An 18,022-nucleotide genomic window follows, 5' to 3' on the forward strand; every position below is an offset into this window, starting at 1 on the left:
GCTGCGCCACCAGAGAGGGCCCATAAGTGACTATTCTTTTAGCAAATGTGCAGCTGTTAGGTTAGAGTATGTAAATTTAAAATCTTGATACTATTGCCAGATTGCTATCCTGAGAGATTGTACTTTTTTATAATTCCACCAATTATGTACAAGAACCCCTATGCCCCACACGAACAATAGCATTGGATATTTTCCCTCTTTTTAATCTTAGCTAATTGGGGGGAAATAATTTCTTTGATTATTAATGAGAATGAGTATGTTTCATGCTTATTTTGTCTATTTTACTTTCTTTTGTGACTTTTCCATGCTCATATTTCTTTTGGCCAGTTTCTGTTTTGTAAATTCATTCTTCAGCCTAAGCCTTGAAAGCAAACTACAGTATGTATCTATTTTAGAGCTTTGTTTGAATGCCTGTTGAAATGACTCTAATATCTTATATACAATCCAGATTTTTGAAAAACCTTATCATGAATTATTCACACAAGATAACTGAACATGTGTAGGCCAGTTCAGCCCCCATAGCTCTCTGGTACATAAATTCAGAAACAGCAGATGGATGAGATGTAAGAAACAGTGAGAGCAGAGAACAATGAAAAATACCTAGACCATACCTCTTGCCACTCAATGTCTTTGGTCAAATGTTTCAGTATAGATTTCTCCTATCTCATTTTATTCCTTCCTCCAAAAATATTTAAAATGAAGAATATATGCAGTAGATGGTGACCCAAAGATAGGGCTTTATTATTTAACTTTAAATGTTATATAAAACATTCAGCATCACTTACATTATGTAAAAGCACCCAGTTTTCAGGTTGCCTGATTTGGTTGGCAAGGGAACTTTAAAGCTGGAAAATATGATATCAACTAATGTAGGTTTCTTCCTTTCTCTTTAGTAGCAAAACTTACAGAAACAGGAAGAAAGAATATGCATATGTCTATGTGAGCTTCTCTGTGGCACAAAGTTCAAATCTTAGCTGATACACTGAAAAGTGCCCAATGTTTACTGTACTTGGAGGGAAGAATACAATGTCAGAAAAACAAATCAGGAATAAATGCATCCTCAATTGTCACTTTTTATTCAGTCAAATCCATCAGCTAACTAACAATAGTTAATAGTTACTGAAAGGCAGGGGTGCTCTAGCAGATGTAAGACAAATAAGGCATGCACAAACCTGAAAGGGCTATCCCTGAGAATGCTAGTATAAGGGGAAAGTCAGCAGTTTAGAAGAGAGCAAATTACTGCTTGTGGGTGTTGGGGGAGGGTAAAGGTGTTAGGGTAGTAGGAACACTTCATGGAAGAGTGGAATTTGAGATGGGCCTGGAAAGATGGTAATAATTGCATAGGTAGAAGAGCGGCAGGGGTATACTGAGTGCCAGGGAACAGAAGGCACAGAGGTGACGGCTGGAAATTTATGGAGGAAACTTGATGAGAAAACGTACATGTTGAACTGTGCTAAGGACAGAGAGGCAGGGAGCAAGGAGCATCCTGAAAACCTAATCCACGTCAAGCCATGCTGGTGCCTGAGGCAGAAGGAAAGTCCAGTAATGCTGATCCTGTCTTTATTTAAATTTTTGACCTTTTGTTCATTGTGGGCTTTTGGCGTTACTTTTGATTTAAAAAATAGTATATTAAAATATTATTTATTAAAATTAAAATATTATTTACCGTCTTGTATTTTGTACCCGCGGCAAGTGTCTCATTGCCTAACCATTGCTCTAGTTCTGTGTTCTTCTGAAGTTTAGTGGTGGGGATGTGGTTATTGATTTTATTATTCTAACTTTCAGCTTACTCATGTTACAAATACTCCCTGGTCAGTAGACATCATTTAATACAAGCAATTAAAGAAAGAAATTAGAACTTAAAAAGTTAATTTGGAACTTTAGAGCCTGAAATAAAGGGAAAAGAATCCTTTGTGCTCCTGAGTCTGTCTCTAGGGCAGAATAACCACCTATTGCTGCAGCACATGCAGTGCAAGCAGTAAAAGGTTGTTTTGTTCACCGCTGAGAGGGAGAAAGATAACGACGTGGGCAAGAGGAGATAGAAGCTCCTGTCTACTTGGAGCTAAGCTTCTAGCAACTCTGGCTGTAACCAAAGTGATTCTGCTTCAAGACCCAAGGCAAACGCTGACAAATGGCCACACAACGTGGGTCTGGCCATATCTTATGTAAAATAAGGCCATCCAGAAATGCTCAGAGAAGCTTCTCCCTGAACCACAGTGCTTAGCACAGGGCCATGTCCAAGAAACAGTGGAAAATTCCTTAACTCTAAAATGTCTCAGGGTTACTTGTATTTGTCATAAGTATGTTACTAGTAGATCTAAAAAAGGTACAATTTGAAAAATATGAACTCTCTTATTTAGTAGTAAACTCGGAACTAATGACTGATTATTTTGAGCGCAGGCAGTCAACTAACACGCAGCACAGTACAGGCCCAGGGAGACGGGAAGGTGCAAGCTCTCCCTGCACCCGTCACGAGGTTCACGCTCTGTCACTTGATGAAGACCTCCCAGTCAGCGCCAATGTGCAGAGAGAGCTTCTGTAGTCTCAGGGTGGATGTTCTGGCACAATATGTAAAAGCCACAGGCTGATCTTTGCTACCTAAATATCAAAATAATAAAAGGGAAAGTTTGATAAATATGTAGGAGAGAAAATATTTTCTTTGTATTTGAAATGTTGCTTACTATGTCATTAAACCTTCTATCCAAGTTAGGAGGATCCAAATTAAAAGCCCTTTAAATCATAGACTTCCATGAATTTTTATGATATGAAATACTCCTTTATTTTAAATGCATATTGGTTGAAAAGAAACTGTAAGGAGCAAAATGTTTTTTTTTCCTAAGAAATGCAATAGGTAAGAAAGGATACATCTCATTCTGTGCCCTTTAATAAATTCCATAAATAGGGATAGTATTCTCCAGGGTTTCAGATTGCCACAGTTTATTAAAATAAAAAAAAAAAGAAGCTATATAACATTGATTCAAGTCTCTAATTTCTCTTAGAAAAGTATTAATAGCTTATAGTTAGTAGAAAGGCCAGGTGATGAAGAGAAGCAGGCTGGCCTTGCATACAAATGTACTTTCTCTGCTAGAAAGTATAGAGTCTATTTGGGCTAAGAACACGATGTTAAATTTTAGGACTAGTTATCTCTTTACTGCAAATACTTCTGTGTTTACAAATATAGATGGCCAATTTCCTCACCAGGTGAGTGGGTAGTCACAGAAGATGGCTGCTGCTTGAGGCCTAGGACCCAGATCTGCTCCACCATACACTTGCTGAGATAATGACCCCTCTCATCCGCACAGCTGGAAAAGACACAAATGGCATAAAGAAAGGAGAGGAAGAGGGATTTGGATTGGTTGTCTGGTCAATAAACCGAGCCTTGTGAGTTCCCTTCCAATCTTTTCCTATGGCATTATGAACCTGTAGGTCATATTTACTAAGATGGAGAGATGGGAAAGATGACTTTATGTGCCAAAGACTAACTAGACAGTGGCCAAACCAATTTCTCTTTGACAAGATTTGGAGAACATTGCATAAGGAAATTAAGACATGACTTGGACACTGGAATCAATTTATAATAAATCAGATAATGAATTGTAACTTGGATGAATAACTGGGATAATGAAAACTTAAATTCTTGTAAAAGATCTTTTAGAGGGGAAGGACAGGAATATGGAGACAACAATGAAGGGAGATATATGGAGTGGGTGAAAAGTACTCCAGGGGTACATAAGAGGCTCCTCAATTTTCTTTCTTCCATGAGTGCAATGTAAATCTACCCATGGAGTTATAAACTCCCTTTAAGAGAACAAAGATGTAACACTCTCACTCCATATACAAAATTATCTTTAAAAATTGATTAAAAATTTAGATTAAGACCCACAACAATAAAAGAGCAGAAAACATTGGCAATATATTTCATATCATAACAAAGATATTTTCAGAGAGACCAAACCCCTGTAATAAGGGACATAAAGGCAAAAATAAAAAAATTGGGTGATTAGAACAGGTAGGAGGAAGGAAGGAAAGCAGGATGGAGGGTGGGCGGGAGGACATGTAACTGTATGTTTATGAAAAGACAAAAGCAGCGGTTTCTCTGTAGATGCACCTCAAAGACCAGTAGCAGATTGGGGGAACTTAATTTTGGGGTTTGTTTCTTTTCAATATCCTTTCATGGTACACTCAACAAATTGGGCAGAGAAGGCATATTTCTTAAAATTTAAAGGCCATATATGACAAACCATAGTTAACATCATACCAATGATGAAAGTTGACAGAGGTACCCCCAAGATCAGGCACAAACTAGAAAGCTTGCTTTTATCCTTTTTTAGCTGCCGTTACCTGTTGATCAAAACACCTGAACAGAATGAAAACTTCCTGTGTAAGAATTGCTTCTGGTGGAGGTATTGGAATGAATGGCCATCGTCAAGATACAGCTCACCCACAGCAGAACCCTGGAGAGTGACCCACAGGTAGAGAAATTACTTACAGAATAACTTTCAAGATAAATAATGTTACTCCCTAAGTAGCAGTCAATGCTGAGTTGCAGAGCACCAAAGGTCACAGTGGAAGAAGGAAAGTTTTGTCATTTTCAGTTCTTGGAGTTCTTTTAAGAACAATTCCAGGAATGTCCGCCAAGCTGGACAATGACAAGCTGGGTCAGAAATGTTCTAGATAGAGGCCTCCCTCCCTGGTGGCACAAAGGATTAAGTCTCAGCATTATGAAGCTCTCTGCAACCATTGCAGCATAAGTTTGATCTCCAACCAGAGAGGTGACCTACATAGTGCAACAGAACTCTCCTGTCTCACCCGCTGCTCCCCTCAGCAGTGTGTTTCAGTCAGTTTGCCTGTTCTGCTTCCTACTCTGTCTGTGGTGAATCCACTTGTTCCCTCCCCCCAACACCTCTGACCCAGACCCCAGCTCTTGTATGTATACATAAATAAAAGAAAATAAATGTTCTAGATAAACTTCAGAAGTACCTATCCCATAGGTGAGGTTCACCACTTTTACATAGTGTCGCATATTTAAAAGGCAATCCCTACAAAGGTTGTTATAAAGTAGTAACAAATGACATGTGTAAAGGTATTATTCTCCAAATACCTTAGCGCTTAGAGCCACCTGGAGTCCATAAGGGGAATCAACCATGCAGCCCGTTGATTTTCCTATAGTTGTCTTTATTGGTACTATACTTCCACCTCGTTGAAACACTGGTATCTGTAACAGAGTTGCACTCTCAGGGAAGGATATTCAGAGAAGGCTTTTCCAAATAGAATTTTAAAATATTGTATAAGACACATTCTTTGAAAGTATAGACTCAAAGGTAGAATAAATTTATGAGCACAGAGATGGCAAATATGGTAGTTGGCCTTAAAAAGAAGAATTCAAGCACCAGAAAATGGTGCATATTTGCATTAGGGAAAATCCTTACCCTTCATCCATCTATTATCTATTCTGCACATCCTATAAGTAGCTGTTCTTACGTTGAATTTTTAATTTCTTGTTAATATAGTAACCATGTTTCTCTCTAGGGTCACACTAAAGAGTAAATTTTGTGTGCAAGCAGGCCTACATGTCTGGATCATTGTCTTCATCACGGGGTTCTTATTGCTGTTGATAATTTTTAAAAGTGACGTCAGTGCCTACTGATGAGTCTTCTGCTGTGCACTGTAGTGTTGCTGTAGCAGTGGCTGTGATGCAGCTGCAGGAACAAACTTCCCTTTAGAAACACAGACTGAATGGGCATTTGATTCTTACATTATAACTGATAGCATTCCCTTGGGCCCACAGGGCTGAGGTTACAACTAAAGTCTCATGTTCCTGGGAAGTGGGCCTATGGGAGGTCATTCTGTATGGCATATGTGGTGACCACCAAGAAAGCTCTTTCTCCAGCACTATTATTTCTCTTAGATAAACACATGTGAACAAATAGGAGAAGAATGGTTGGGCCCCAGATATTTCATACCATGATATCAGAGTCTATGTCACTTTAAAATCTTTTCTTACATTTTAACAGATATTGATAGAATTCCTGTACCACACAATTCACTGATTTAAAGTGTGCAGTGAAAATGGTTTTTTTTAGTATATTCAGTCATGCAACCTTGGTCATCATTAATTTTAAGATATTTTCATTACCCCAAAAGAAATTCTTACCTATCTGCAGTCATTGCTGTTGCTGCCCAAACCCTCCTTTGGCCCCAGGTCTTGGCGGCCACTAAGCTACTTTCTGTGTCTCCATGTGTGTTTTAGGCAGGACAAGAACATCCTTGCTTTTTCCTACACTGCACATGTAATGCCCTGAATGCTTGTGTCCCCCTTCCCCAAATTCATATAATACAGTAACTCTCCATTACTGTGATTGGAGGTAGTCAAAGGTAAATCAAGTCATGAAAGTGGGGCCCCAGTGGTAGGATTTATGCTACTATAAGAAAAGACTCAAGAGAACTCTATCTGTACCATGTGGGGCACAGCAAGAAAGCAGCTGTCACAGCCAGGATGTGCACTCACTTTCTCAGGAATGAATTAGTTGGCTTCTTTACTTGGGTCTTTGAGCCTCCAGGACTGTGACAAAATACATTTCTGTTGTTGAAGCTATGGAGTCTATGCTGTTTTGCTATGGAAACTCAAGCTAATAGAGTACACACACACACACACACACAGTGTGAAATCAACTTACCGTGTCCAAGGCGACTGGAATCTTCACAGTATGGGCTCCTTCCCAAAGAGCAAATGTCTTAGAGTCATACCAAATCTAAAGAGGAATAGGCTCCAATGAAAAAGAGTCTATGAGCAACCTGTTGAGGGGAGCAGTGAGCGGGTCAGGAGAGGTCTGCTGCACCATGTGGGTCACCTCCAGGGGCGGGGATCGAACTCACACTGAAGCAGCTGTAGCTAGTTTGCAATGCTGCATCCTTACCCATTGTGCCACCAGGAAGGGCCCTGGATTCAATTTTTGCTGGTGTTTTGTAAAGAGATAGCCTCTTAGCTTTAATTTCTTATAATGTCTTTATTGAGTTCTAGTTGTTCTAGACAGAGATCGTACGAGTGAAAAGTTAAAAAAAATAATTCAAGATTTGGGGATTGCCTGTTCAATATTTCAGAAGTAATCAGAATGCAAGGTATAGGGTATGTGTTCTGATGCTACAAAGATCCCCAACTTAGGAGTGATCCAACTGGATGGAACACCTGTAGAGCAGATCTGAAGCTCCTTCACCATGCTCCCCACCCAGCAAATTCTTATTAGAGACCTACTGTGTGTCAGGTATCAGTCTAGAGGCTGGACCTACAGACAGCAGTGAACTTAACAGACAAAAATCACTGCCCTCAAGTAGCTGATATTCTAATGGTAGTTGTAATAATAAAGAAAACGTCTAAATAAACAAAACATTTAACAAAAGAGAATGTTAGCTGGCAAGTTCTATGGAGAAAAATAAAAGATGAAGAAATGCTGGACAGTACTAGCAGCTGTTTAAGATTTAGAATCTTAAATGGGGGTCAGAGAAAGGTTCTCAGAGGAGATATTTAAACAGACTTGAAGGTGAGGGGATGGCCATAGAGAAAGGGGTAAGAGTGACAGTGAAGGACTTTAGGTCGTCCCCCTAATGCTGTGTGGAGTGGTTCTGGCTATACAGTGAGATAAAGGTCTGGCCCTGGCCTCCAGTGTTTGTGAACATGTAGCAAAAGAAATAATCACAGAAGCCTCTGAGAAACAGCACCGAAGAGACAGATCATGGGTAAACATGTATGGTTAGGTCAGAGAGTTTCCTCGTCAGGGGCACCTACTGTTTTGTTAGACCAAGCTGAGAAACTCAGCAGAGATGCCCTGCGGGACAACTAATTTAGATGATGTTGTATTCAACCTTTTCTCAGGTTTCTATTTGGCAGGGGCTTCTTGTAAAGAGTTTTCATTTCAAAACTAGAAAGTACTGAAAGGACCAGAGGAAAACTGATTCATGAAAATTCTAGAGAAAAGCTCATTTTTATATCAATAATGATGAGTGTAGCAGGCTTGATGGTAGCCTCACTTCCTAACCCCTGGAAGTAAGCCCCTTCTTGGGTAGCAAATTTGACTAAAGTAAGGCTATTGAGATAAAGAAAATAAGACTACCCAGGAGGCCCCTGATTGCCATCACAAGTGTCCTCATAAGCAAGAGATGGCAGAGGAGATCCAGACACACAGAGGGGAAGCCACGTGGAGAGGAGGCAGAGATTGAGTGAGCAGCTGCAAGCCAGGGAGTGCTGAGGACTGGGGGGCCTCCAGAAGCTGGGAGTCAGGCACAGATTAGATTCTCCTTCAGAGGGTCCAGCAGCAACCAGCCTGCTGACACCTTGATTTCAGACTTCAAGCCTCCAGAACTCTCAGAGAATAATTTTTTTGCTCTTTGAATAAAGCCAACATTTTGGTGGCAGTTTGTTACAGCAGCTTCATACTCTAATACAACAACCAAACACGTAAAGCTGGGTGCAGGGGAACATTGGCTCTGGGTGTGGTTTCAGGGTATGGCCTTCCCCTCACCTGATGGTACTGAACTGGGAGTGTTGGCTGATTCAGCTGCCTCACCACTGGCTTTGAAAGCCCAGAATATCCTGATGTAGTCATTCTATATCAGCTCAGGATCCTCTGTAGCTCTTTCTCTTGCCTGCCGAAGCCTGTGGTGATACTGCAGTGCTCTCCATGAACTGTCTCTGTCCTGCTCTCCATTCCATTATCTTTGCTGCAGTCTGGTATCCCACATTTCAGTCCCATCTCTTTCCCTCATCCCTTTGGATATATCTGTTGTCAGTCTCTGTAGCCCATGGGTTATTCCCACCTCTGCTGTGCCCTGCCTGAGTATAATGCCCCAGGCTCCAGTAGGTCCAGGCTGATATTGTATGCAATGACAGGAATCAATGGTATAACCAATAAAAGTGCAAAGGAAGGCAGGAGGGGAGATAGAGGAAAGTCACTGTTACTATTTACTTACTTTGGGGCATGTCTGGATTCAGACTAAGTCAAAACCACACAGCAGGATCTCTTCATACTGAAAATTCCCTCCTATCTCTATCCTCTCAAGTTTGATTCTTCATAGTACCTTGAAGCTTTCACATGTTTGCGAGGATTCACTTAGTCACAAATTGAAGTGTAAAGATAAAGAGAAATCCTGACCCTCCTTAGTGTCACCCAGTCAGCTTTCTCCCTGCTCCTTATTAAGTTTCTTGACCTTTGGGGAGAGTGGTTATAACTTAGAAGAATCTTCAGTTGCCACAGTCATTTGAGCTGTGTTCACAACTGCATAATGAAGACATCTGTTTCTAATGGGCTAACTCATCAGGATGAAGGGGTGAGATGTGAGACATAAAAGTAGTGTGGCTGTTTATCACTTACTCTTACCTCACTTGTTCCTGGCAGAAGCACGTCAACCATGGTGGCACTTGGTTCAGTGACTGGATGAATCAATAAAGCACTCCCTTAAAAATGGAGAGGAAAGAAAAGTGAATGTTATCATTAGCAGTCTAAAAACATCTTTTCCTTTTCACTGAATGCTTTAGAAGACTCTGGACTTCCTGGAAGCAGAGGTCTTGGTGAGCTCAACCAATGACTACAGAGATGCATTGTTAGCAAGAGGACAGGTGCTTGAAGAGGTAACAGTATTATCACCTCTCATGCCCCTCCCTGGAACCCTGACAAGAGGGATCCTGACACAGTCTAGCATAGTCTCATTTTGTGCATAATTGCTAGTGAGCCAACAGCCTGAAAGTGACACTGTACTTAACCAAGTGTGTCACTGTGTGTTACAAGTGATGTTGACAATGGCGAAGCTACAGCTGTTATCCAGAATGTGGTCAGGTCATACGGTAGATACATCCTCTTCACTGAACACTTGTCACTAAGGAGGCTGTACTTTTCTTAGAGACAATCTGGATTATTAATTTTGTTTGGAAGCTGGCACATAAGTATGTAAACTACATCATTTTATGAATTCAGTCTCTAATTCAACAAATACTCACTAAGAGTCCATTGCATGCCAGGCATTATGCTAGGGTCTGGGGATAGTGTGTCAAAAAGAACAATATGGCCCTTGCGTTGTGGGGGTTTTAGCCTATGAATACAGATACTAAACAGTCATTGCAGATTAATTAGAATTAAAGCAAATACCAAAAAGGAAAAAGTACAAAATGGAATAAAGGTTATGGAACAGAAGGAAATGACTTTGACTGAGGAAGGTGGAATTAGGTATTAGGATGCCATTTTTATCAGGGGAGGCTTCTTTAGGGAAGTAGTTGTTCATTTAAACTGAGGCCTAAGGATGAGTAGACACCTAAAGAACTAGGCTTTTTACATTTAAGGCTTTCCATTCTTTAGAAACAGGATTCACCTTTTGGGCAATTCTCTATTGAGCTGAGTTTCTTGAGTCCTATTCCCAAAATGATAAACCTCCATGTTCTACATTTGGTGACTAATCCGTGTCAAGATAAGGCCAGCAACAATAAAAAAATTCTATTTTGTGTATGAAATAAGCTCTTATGGGTCTTTATTATGATCTATCTTTTAACTACTTCCCTATCTTGTGTGGTATGACAAGTTTAGGAATGGACCCAGAACAAAATCCTAATTGCATCCATAAATAGAGACAACTGACATATTTACTATAGGTTATTTAGGGAGTTGAATAAATTTATTGGACATTAACAGAAATTATGAGAAGAGCTATATATGACAATTAGATTAGAGTTATGATCCACTTATACACTAAAAATCTTATTGATGGGCTTTTGGGGGGTGCGTTTAGTATTCTTACATAGAAAATATGACAAAAATATACAGTATAATTATAACTATAATTAGTCAAGAAATGCTTACCCAGCATGTATTCATCTTCCACACCAAATGTCTCGAATTCCTCAGGGAACTCTATCCACAGAGGCCTAAGGGAAGGGGGAAAAAGCTTTCTTCAACTTCATTAAGATGTTTTTATTACAGTCCAATTACTTTTGTTTGCAGTTTTATAAGTATTCAGCGGAAACTGGGAAAGGTTAAAGAGGCACAACTCACTATTCATATGAGTCAAGATTTTATGAGCAGTTGCTATTACTACATATATTTTTCCTTATCTGAAAAGGCCATCTGTTATGATTGAGAGTTCTATCACTTGCAATTTTTCCTTCTGATTGTAGAGCACTCAGTAGTGCCTGAAAATGAATGAGAGCTTTCTTCAGGAACAAATGTCTAACATATTGGTGTCAAACATATTCAATATCTGTAAAATCCATACTTTATAATATTGTAAAATCTGTGCTGTTTTTTTAGCACCATCACTCCCTTTAATGCATCCTTGATCACTACCTACCTATTTAAATGAAAAAAATATGTTTGTTTTGTCAAACTGGCAACATTTTTGGGAGGGTGAGAAACTTGGTGCATTAAAAAATTTTTGTTTCATTGTACACAGTCAGAAGTTTTGTGCCTATAAAAATAACAGCTTTCAGTATTTATGTATCTGTATCAACAAGCCTAGTATTTATTATTTCATGAAGAACAGATACTTTTAATAAGAGCAACTTACATTCAGCTAACAGATACAGATGTGTGACATCCTAGTCAGTTTGAAGGTGTAGCCTTCAAGTCTGTATTTTTAAAAAGTTTCCCAGGTGATTATAAGCCAGGTCTAGGAACTGCTGATCTTGAAGTCTTGGTATAGTATGTGTGTGTCTGTGTATATTGTTCTAGAACTAAAAAGTGTTTTTTATATCTCCCGCCCTCCATATAAAATCTATACTAGGAAATACATTTGCATCAGTCTTGAAACTATTTAGACCTGAGGGTCTTCAAACCTAAGGGTTTAACCCTAAGAACCTGAAACTGGCAGAATAAGTTATTCTTTTTGAGTGAATGCTGTGGGTAATAAATGATTCGGTTACAGTCACTTCATTGTTATTTGAAAAGCTCTATTTCTGTCTCCTAGCATATGTTAACACTTGAATCAAAGTAGTAGGCGATCTGATCCCAGCTTTTATCTTCTGTGACCTCAGTTCTCAGCACTCTGCTCACAGTTGGAGATCCATAAGCTGATTAACAGTTGATGAAACACAATCTTCACCTTTCCCCTGGAGATCACTCCATACGTACTAGCTGAGGGATGTCCTGGTATCTATTGGTTGCAGGGGCCCTAGCTGGTGAAGCTTTATTTGTTTTGAGGTAACCTTATTTTACAACGTTGCATATGATTCAGAGGGCCATTTTACCTCATGACAGGTTCAGACGTCACGTGTGCGTGGTAGAACAGAGAATACAAATAGGGCAGAAGGGTGTAGCGTGCCCTGATGGCTTCCCGAATGAGTCGGGTGTGTTCCTGCCCGAAGAGCCAGGGTTCCCGTCGTTTGGTGTCCTTGGTGGCATGGCCACGGAAGAAGGGCTGGTATGCCCCGGCCTGGTACCAGCGCACTAGCAGCTCTGCCTCTGGATTCCCAATGAAGCCACCAACATCAGCTGATTATTCAGTCAAAGAGAGGCCAAGTGAGACAACCAGGCTTATAACAGATGATGGGCAGAGATAAAAATCTGGTCTTGAGGAATGATAGGCACTGCATATATACTCAAATTTGGGAGCACCTACTAAAAGCCTCAAACTTTTTGGGGATCTGAAAATACACTTTCTGAATCGTTTCTCCTTGTCAGAAGATCAGAGACTTTCCAGCCAGGCTGACATCCCTATAGGTTCCCGAACTCAGATAATCCAGAAGTTGCAAAGTGTCTGTCTGATTAAATATGTCTATTTAGAGGTGGGTGGTAATGACAACAAGTGATTTCCTTGGAAAAAATCATTACAGCTCAAGTAAAATAAAATTAGAAAGAACTATGTAGAATTTCATCCTTAGCAGGATTCATTATTTCTCCTACTGAATGTGGATAGATGCTGTAATAATACACGTTTCAAAAAAGTGATAGTAAGTTACCACTATTCCTTCAGAAAACAAGCAGCCCTGGAATTGTAGCCATGCTGAATACCTTCCATATTGAGATCTCTGGTCTACACAGAATTATCAGAAATTGGGTAAGGCAGTCAACTGTAGAATCTTATTTTAACTAAATCTATCTTTTTAAAGAGCGTATCTTTTTAAAGTTGAATTATGTCACAGAATTTAAAACCGGTTGAGTAAAAAAGGATTCCTGTAAAACTGTTTTCTAATATTCTAAATTCACTTTTATTCTTTCCATTTTCTTTCAGTTTCAAGAAGAAAAGACGTTTCAGGAAGAGAAACTTGGTTATCATATGTGTCTGTAAAGGAAGCATTAAGAGAACGAGGGAAAGAAGCTCCCTGACTTCCTCCCTGACATGGTACTTTATGTCCTCAGCTCAGCTCTGAAGCACCCCTTTTATCTCCTTTCTAATCTGCTCTCCTCCACGCTCTTCATTTTGTCTTTCTCACACATCTCCCTGCCCAAAATAGCCAATGACAAGGGATTTTGTGACCAGGGATTTGTGAGAAGGGACTTGAGGTTTTTTTTTTTTAACAAAACACCCTAACTTTTTCTTTTCTTTCATTTCAAGCATGAGGATCCTCTTACCTCCACAAAAAGAGATCCCAGTAATGCTGAGAGTGAGTAGCATTGGGATAGAAATTTTCAGGTAACTCCATTCTGCTGTGTTGTCACCTGTCCATACAGCACCTTTGGTTACCAGTGGCAAGGCATTAAAAGAAAATCACTAGTCAGTCCACACATGCAATTTTATATTTAGCTTCTTCATTTGCTATAGAAATATAATAGATTGGAAATATATTAATATAAAGGAGAACATCACTTTCCTACCTTAAAATACATTTATTTTATACAATGAAAATATATTAATTTCCTAATGTGAAAAGTCATTAAAACCCACACAACAAACAGCATGTGAACATTTTCTGAAGGTGCACTTATTTTTGAAGTCTACTGCAAATCTGATTTCAGGAGGCACATTAAAAAAGTAACATATGGGCCCTCCCTGGTGGCGCAGCGGGTTAAAGCACAGTACAAAGAAGCTTAAACCACTTCCGCATGAGTTTGATTCCCGCCTGCCCCGGAGGTGACCACATGGCGCGGCAGACCTCTCCTGACCCGTCCGCTGCTCCCCTCAGCAGTGTGCTTCGTTGATCTACCTGTTCTGCTCCCCGCTCTGTCTCTGGTGAATCCTCTCACCCTCCGCATCTCTGGCCTGTACCCCAGTTCTGTACGAATAATCTTTTTTTTTTTTTTAAAAAGTAACATACAATAAGTGTACCTATTTTAAATGAAAATTTTGATGAAGTCTGAAAAATGCACAAATCTTGTCATCACCACCATAAAGGTTCACTTGAACTTCTTTTGTAGTCAGTAGTCTTACCCTCTCTTTTACCCAACCCTGGATTTGTTTTCTATGTCAAAAATTAGTCTTTTCTAGAATTTCATATGACGGGAAACATACTCTTTTGTTCTAGGCTTTTTCCCTCAGCATAATGCTGCAATTTACTCCTTATTTGGTGAAGAGTATTCTTTCAGATGAATATAACACAAATTGTTTGCCCATTCACGTACGTAGGGACATTTAATTCTTCAAAATTTTAGCTATTATGAATGAAGCTGCTATAAACATTTGTGCACAAATATTTGTATGAGATGTTTTCATTTCTCTTGGGTAAATACTTGGGAGGAAGGTTGTCAGATACTTTAAGAAAGCTCTAAACTGTTTAAGTAGTTGTACCAGCTGACCTTCACAATAGATGAAAGTCCAGTTGCTGTACTGACAACACTTAAGGGGTGTTACTCTTTTTAATCCTAGCTACTAAAGGGGTAAGTAGTGGGGTTTCTCTATGGTTTTAATTTGCATTTCCCTAAAGACTAATTGGACGTCTTTATGTGTGTTTAATGATCATTCATGTCTTCTTTCATAAAGGGTCTATTCAAGTCTTTTGTTCATTTCTAAAAACTAAACTGTCTTTTTTTGTTTAATTGTAAAAATTTTTACATTTTGGATATACAATTTTTGACATCTATAAAATTTTCTTTCAATCTGTGGCTTGCTTGACTTCTCTTAAAAATCTTAGAAAGGGTAGAAATTTTAAATTTTGGTGGAGGACAGTTTATTATTATTATTATTATTTTTTAAAGATTTATTTATTTGTACATACAGAACCGGGGTACAGGCCAGAGGCTCAGGGGCGGTGAGAGGCTTCACCAGAGACAGAGTGGGGAGCAGAACAGGCAGATTGACGAAGTACACTGCTGAGGGGAGCAGCGGACGGGTCAGAAGAGGTCTGCCACACCTGGTCACCTCCAGGGCAGGCGGTAATCGAACTCATGCGGAAGTGGAGTGGCTTTAGCTTCTCAGTGCAGTGCTTTAACCCGCTGTGCCACCAGGGAGGGCCTATTATTTTTTTTAATAGTTCATGTTTTTGTGATTTATTCAAGATAACTTTACATATCTCAAAGTTATAGAAATTTTCTCAAAGATTCATTTATTTATACTTACAGAACTGGGGTACAGACCAGAGGTGTAGGGGTGGTGAGAGCATTCACCAGAGACAGAGTGGAGAGCAGTACAGGCAGAATAACGAAGTACATTGCTGAGGGAGCAGTGGGTGAGGCAAGAGAGGTCTGCCACGCCATGTGGGTCACTCTGGAGCCCACAAAGCTATCTCACAGTGATGCGGCTGTGGCTAGCCTTGCAATGTTGTGCTTTAACCTGCCGCACCACCAGGGAGGACCTCTCATGTTTTCTTATAGAAGCTTTTTGTTCTAGCTTTTATAATTGCGACGTAGATTCCATTCTGAGTTACTTTTTGTGTATATGTGAGGTAAGGGTTGAAGTTCTTTTTTTAAAAATGTATTCCTGGCCCACTTCCTTCCACCCCAATCTATCCCTTTATAACTAAGAGGAGTGATATAGACCACACAGGGGAGATACAGCAGTAGAAGTATCAAAAATTAACATTAATTGGGCTTTTCCTGAATCAGGTGTCTTGCTTTTCATTTGTATTATCCCATTTAATCATCAAAACAACTTTATCAGGCAAACACTTTTTAAATTGGAATTATGATAAAGAGGGGATATTATAGTATAATATACAATATGATATCATAATCGACTAGATGGTATAGGCTTTGGTTCAGGCAGTCTGACTTTAAAGTCAGGGGTCATGTTTACTGTACAACTGTGGCCAGACAGACAATTAATACAGATTAGTGGAATAGGATAGACAGTCCAGAGAGTTCAACAAATATTTGATCAATTTATTTGTATCAAATTGCCAAGGCAATTCAGTAGAACAAGGAGCTTTTTCAATAAATGGTGCTGGACAATTGAATGTCCATGTGGGAGGAATACATTTTGTGAATTTGTGAAGCGAGGTTATATAAAGAGATCCAAAAAAGGAAAAAAAAATTAAATCTAGCTTTCTCCTGAAGCATTTTTCCTATCTTATACTAAAATAGTTGAGGTAACTATTTTTGTTTTATTCTTCCACAGGAATTTTAAGCTATCTTAAGGGCAGCAATGAAAAATATGTTCAAGGAACTATTCTTTTTAAATAGTATTCTAATAATTTTTCCTTGATTTTGAGATCCATAGGACAACATTTTCATTAATAAGGAAAGTTTATGGAAATATGCAGATGTTTTCATTTCTTGCATGGTTGTGCAGTTAGAAGTTCTCTGTGGTTACTGACCTTAGCATACGATTTAACACAATTGTTCTCTGTAACGGTTCACTGGTTACAAACTTTGAAGCAAAGCTGATAGCTTCATAAGGAATACTAAAAACTAGGTAGTGGGCCCATGTTTAGAAAGATCAAAGATTAATATGCATATCTTCCATTGTCTTTTTTTTTTAAAGATTTATTTATTTATTCATACAGAACTGGGCTACAGGCCAGATTTGCGGAGGGTGAGAGGATTCACCAGGAACAGAGTAGGGAGCAGAACAGGCAGATCTACAAAGTACACTGCTGAGGGGAGCAGTGGGCGGGTCAGGAGAGGTCTGCCATGCCATGTGGATCTCCTCCAGAGCAGGAGGGGATCTAACTCATGCGGAAGTGGCTTAAGCTTCTTAGTGCAGTGCTTTAACCCGCTGCGCCACCAGGGAGGGCCTCCATTGTCTTTTTTTATCAATTACTTATAATTGTTTTCATTAAAGTACTTTATTACCTTTAGTGATGAAAAATGATACAGAAAATTTGGAAAAGAGAGATGAGGAAAATTAAATTATTCACGATGGTCATGGTATCATTTTTCTCTATTTATACTACCACCAAAATTGCAACAATATATAAGCATTTAGGCATGCTTCTTTCTTCCCTTCTTATCATGAAATCATAAATATTTTCTTTGAAGGTAATGCTATTATTATAAATAGCCTTATCATGGTGTTTCTCTTTCTCTCTCTCTCTCTCTCACACACACACACACACACCCTTTGTAATTCTTCCCTGTTGTTACATGTTTGGATTTTCTATCGTTTTTGTTTAAAGGAATAATACTGGGCAAGATTCAGATTATACAGGTGATAAGCCTTGAAATATGTGTTTTGTCCTATGAGATAAAGCAAACCAGTTTTACCAAAGTTTAGTTACTTAGTTTCCATTGAAGAAAAAACCACCTAATTACTAGGAGAATGATTTCAGAGTATCTCAATTTGCTGGATTAGTTCTCTGATCCTATGTCTTTGAATTATCAAAGCATCTATGGACATGAAATGCCTGAGATGACAATATTTTGGTCTTTTCCAGAGTCCTAAAAGGGTGACTGGAGGGGGAAGCATAATAGTGTCCATGGTACAGTAAAGGCTGGATCATTCAAACTAGGACCTCAGTTCCATTAGACCTCGCTATTTGTGCAAGGCAGGGAACTTAAAATAGCCTGCCTGCCACAGGGGGTAAAGTTGAACTATTTCTGCCCAACAGTAAGCCAGATCCTGTTATAGATGACCCTGACCACAAATATCAGCCACATCTATTTTAAGTGATATTACTAAGTGGAACAGGCAGTTGAAGGAATATGCTAGAAGCATATTTTCCCCAGTTTTGATA

The 18,022-nt window shown here is 39.2% G+C and overlaps 1 protein-coding gene across 2 annotated transcripts in view; it reads right to left on the reverse strand.

The window, feature by feature from the left end:
- Positions 1–17: 17 nt before the first annotated feature.
- GANC (glucosidase, alpha; neutral C) overlaps positions 18–18,022 on the reverse strand; it is a 52,117-nt gene continuing 34,112 nt past the window's right edge. The window contains exons 16-24 of one of the 2 annotated variants that reach the window (XM_004687554.2): positions 13,548–13,649; positions 12,224–12,467; positions 10,842–10,906; positions 9,372–9,448; positions 6,678–6,752; positions 5,102–5,215; positions 4,342–4,454; positions 3,199–3,302; positions 18–2,598 (exon numbers count right to left, since the gene is read on the reverse strand). In XM_004687554.2, the coding sequence (XP_004687611.1) occupies positions 2,489–2,598; positions 3,199–3,302; positions 4,342–4,454; positions 5,102–5,215; positions 6,678–6,752; positions 9,372–9,448; positions 10,842–10,906; positions 12,224–12,467; positions 13,548–13,649 (1,004 nt within the window). In that variant the 3' untranslated portion in view covers positions 18–2,488. Of the gene's footprint in view, positions 2,599–3,198; positions 3,303–4,341; positions 4,455–5,101; positions 5,216–6,677; positions 6,753–9,371; positions 9,449–10,841; positions 10,907–12,223; positions 12,468–13,547; positions 13,650–18,022 lie in introns of those variants that run through there. The other variant, XR_001145718.1, reaches the window with a different exon arrangement.

The sequence above is a fragment of the Condylura cristata genome, unplaced genomic scaffold, assembly GCF_000260355.1.
Source record: "Condylura cristata isolate star-nosed mole 26May11 unplaced genomic scaffold, ConCri1.0 scaffold00023, whole genome shotgun sequence".
In the NCBI taxonomy this organism is placed as follows: Eukaryota; Metazoa; Chordata; class Mammalia; order Eulipotyphla; family Talpidae; genus Condylura; species Condylura cristata.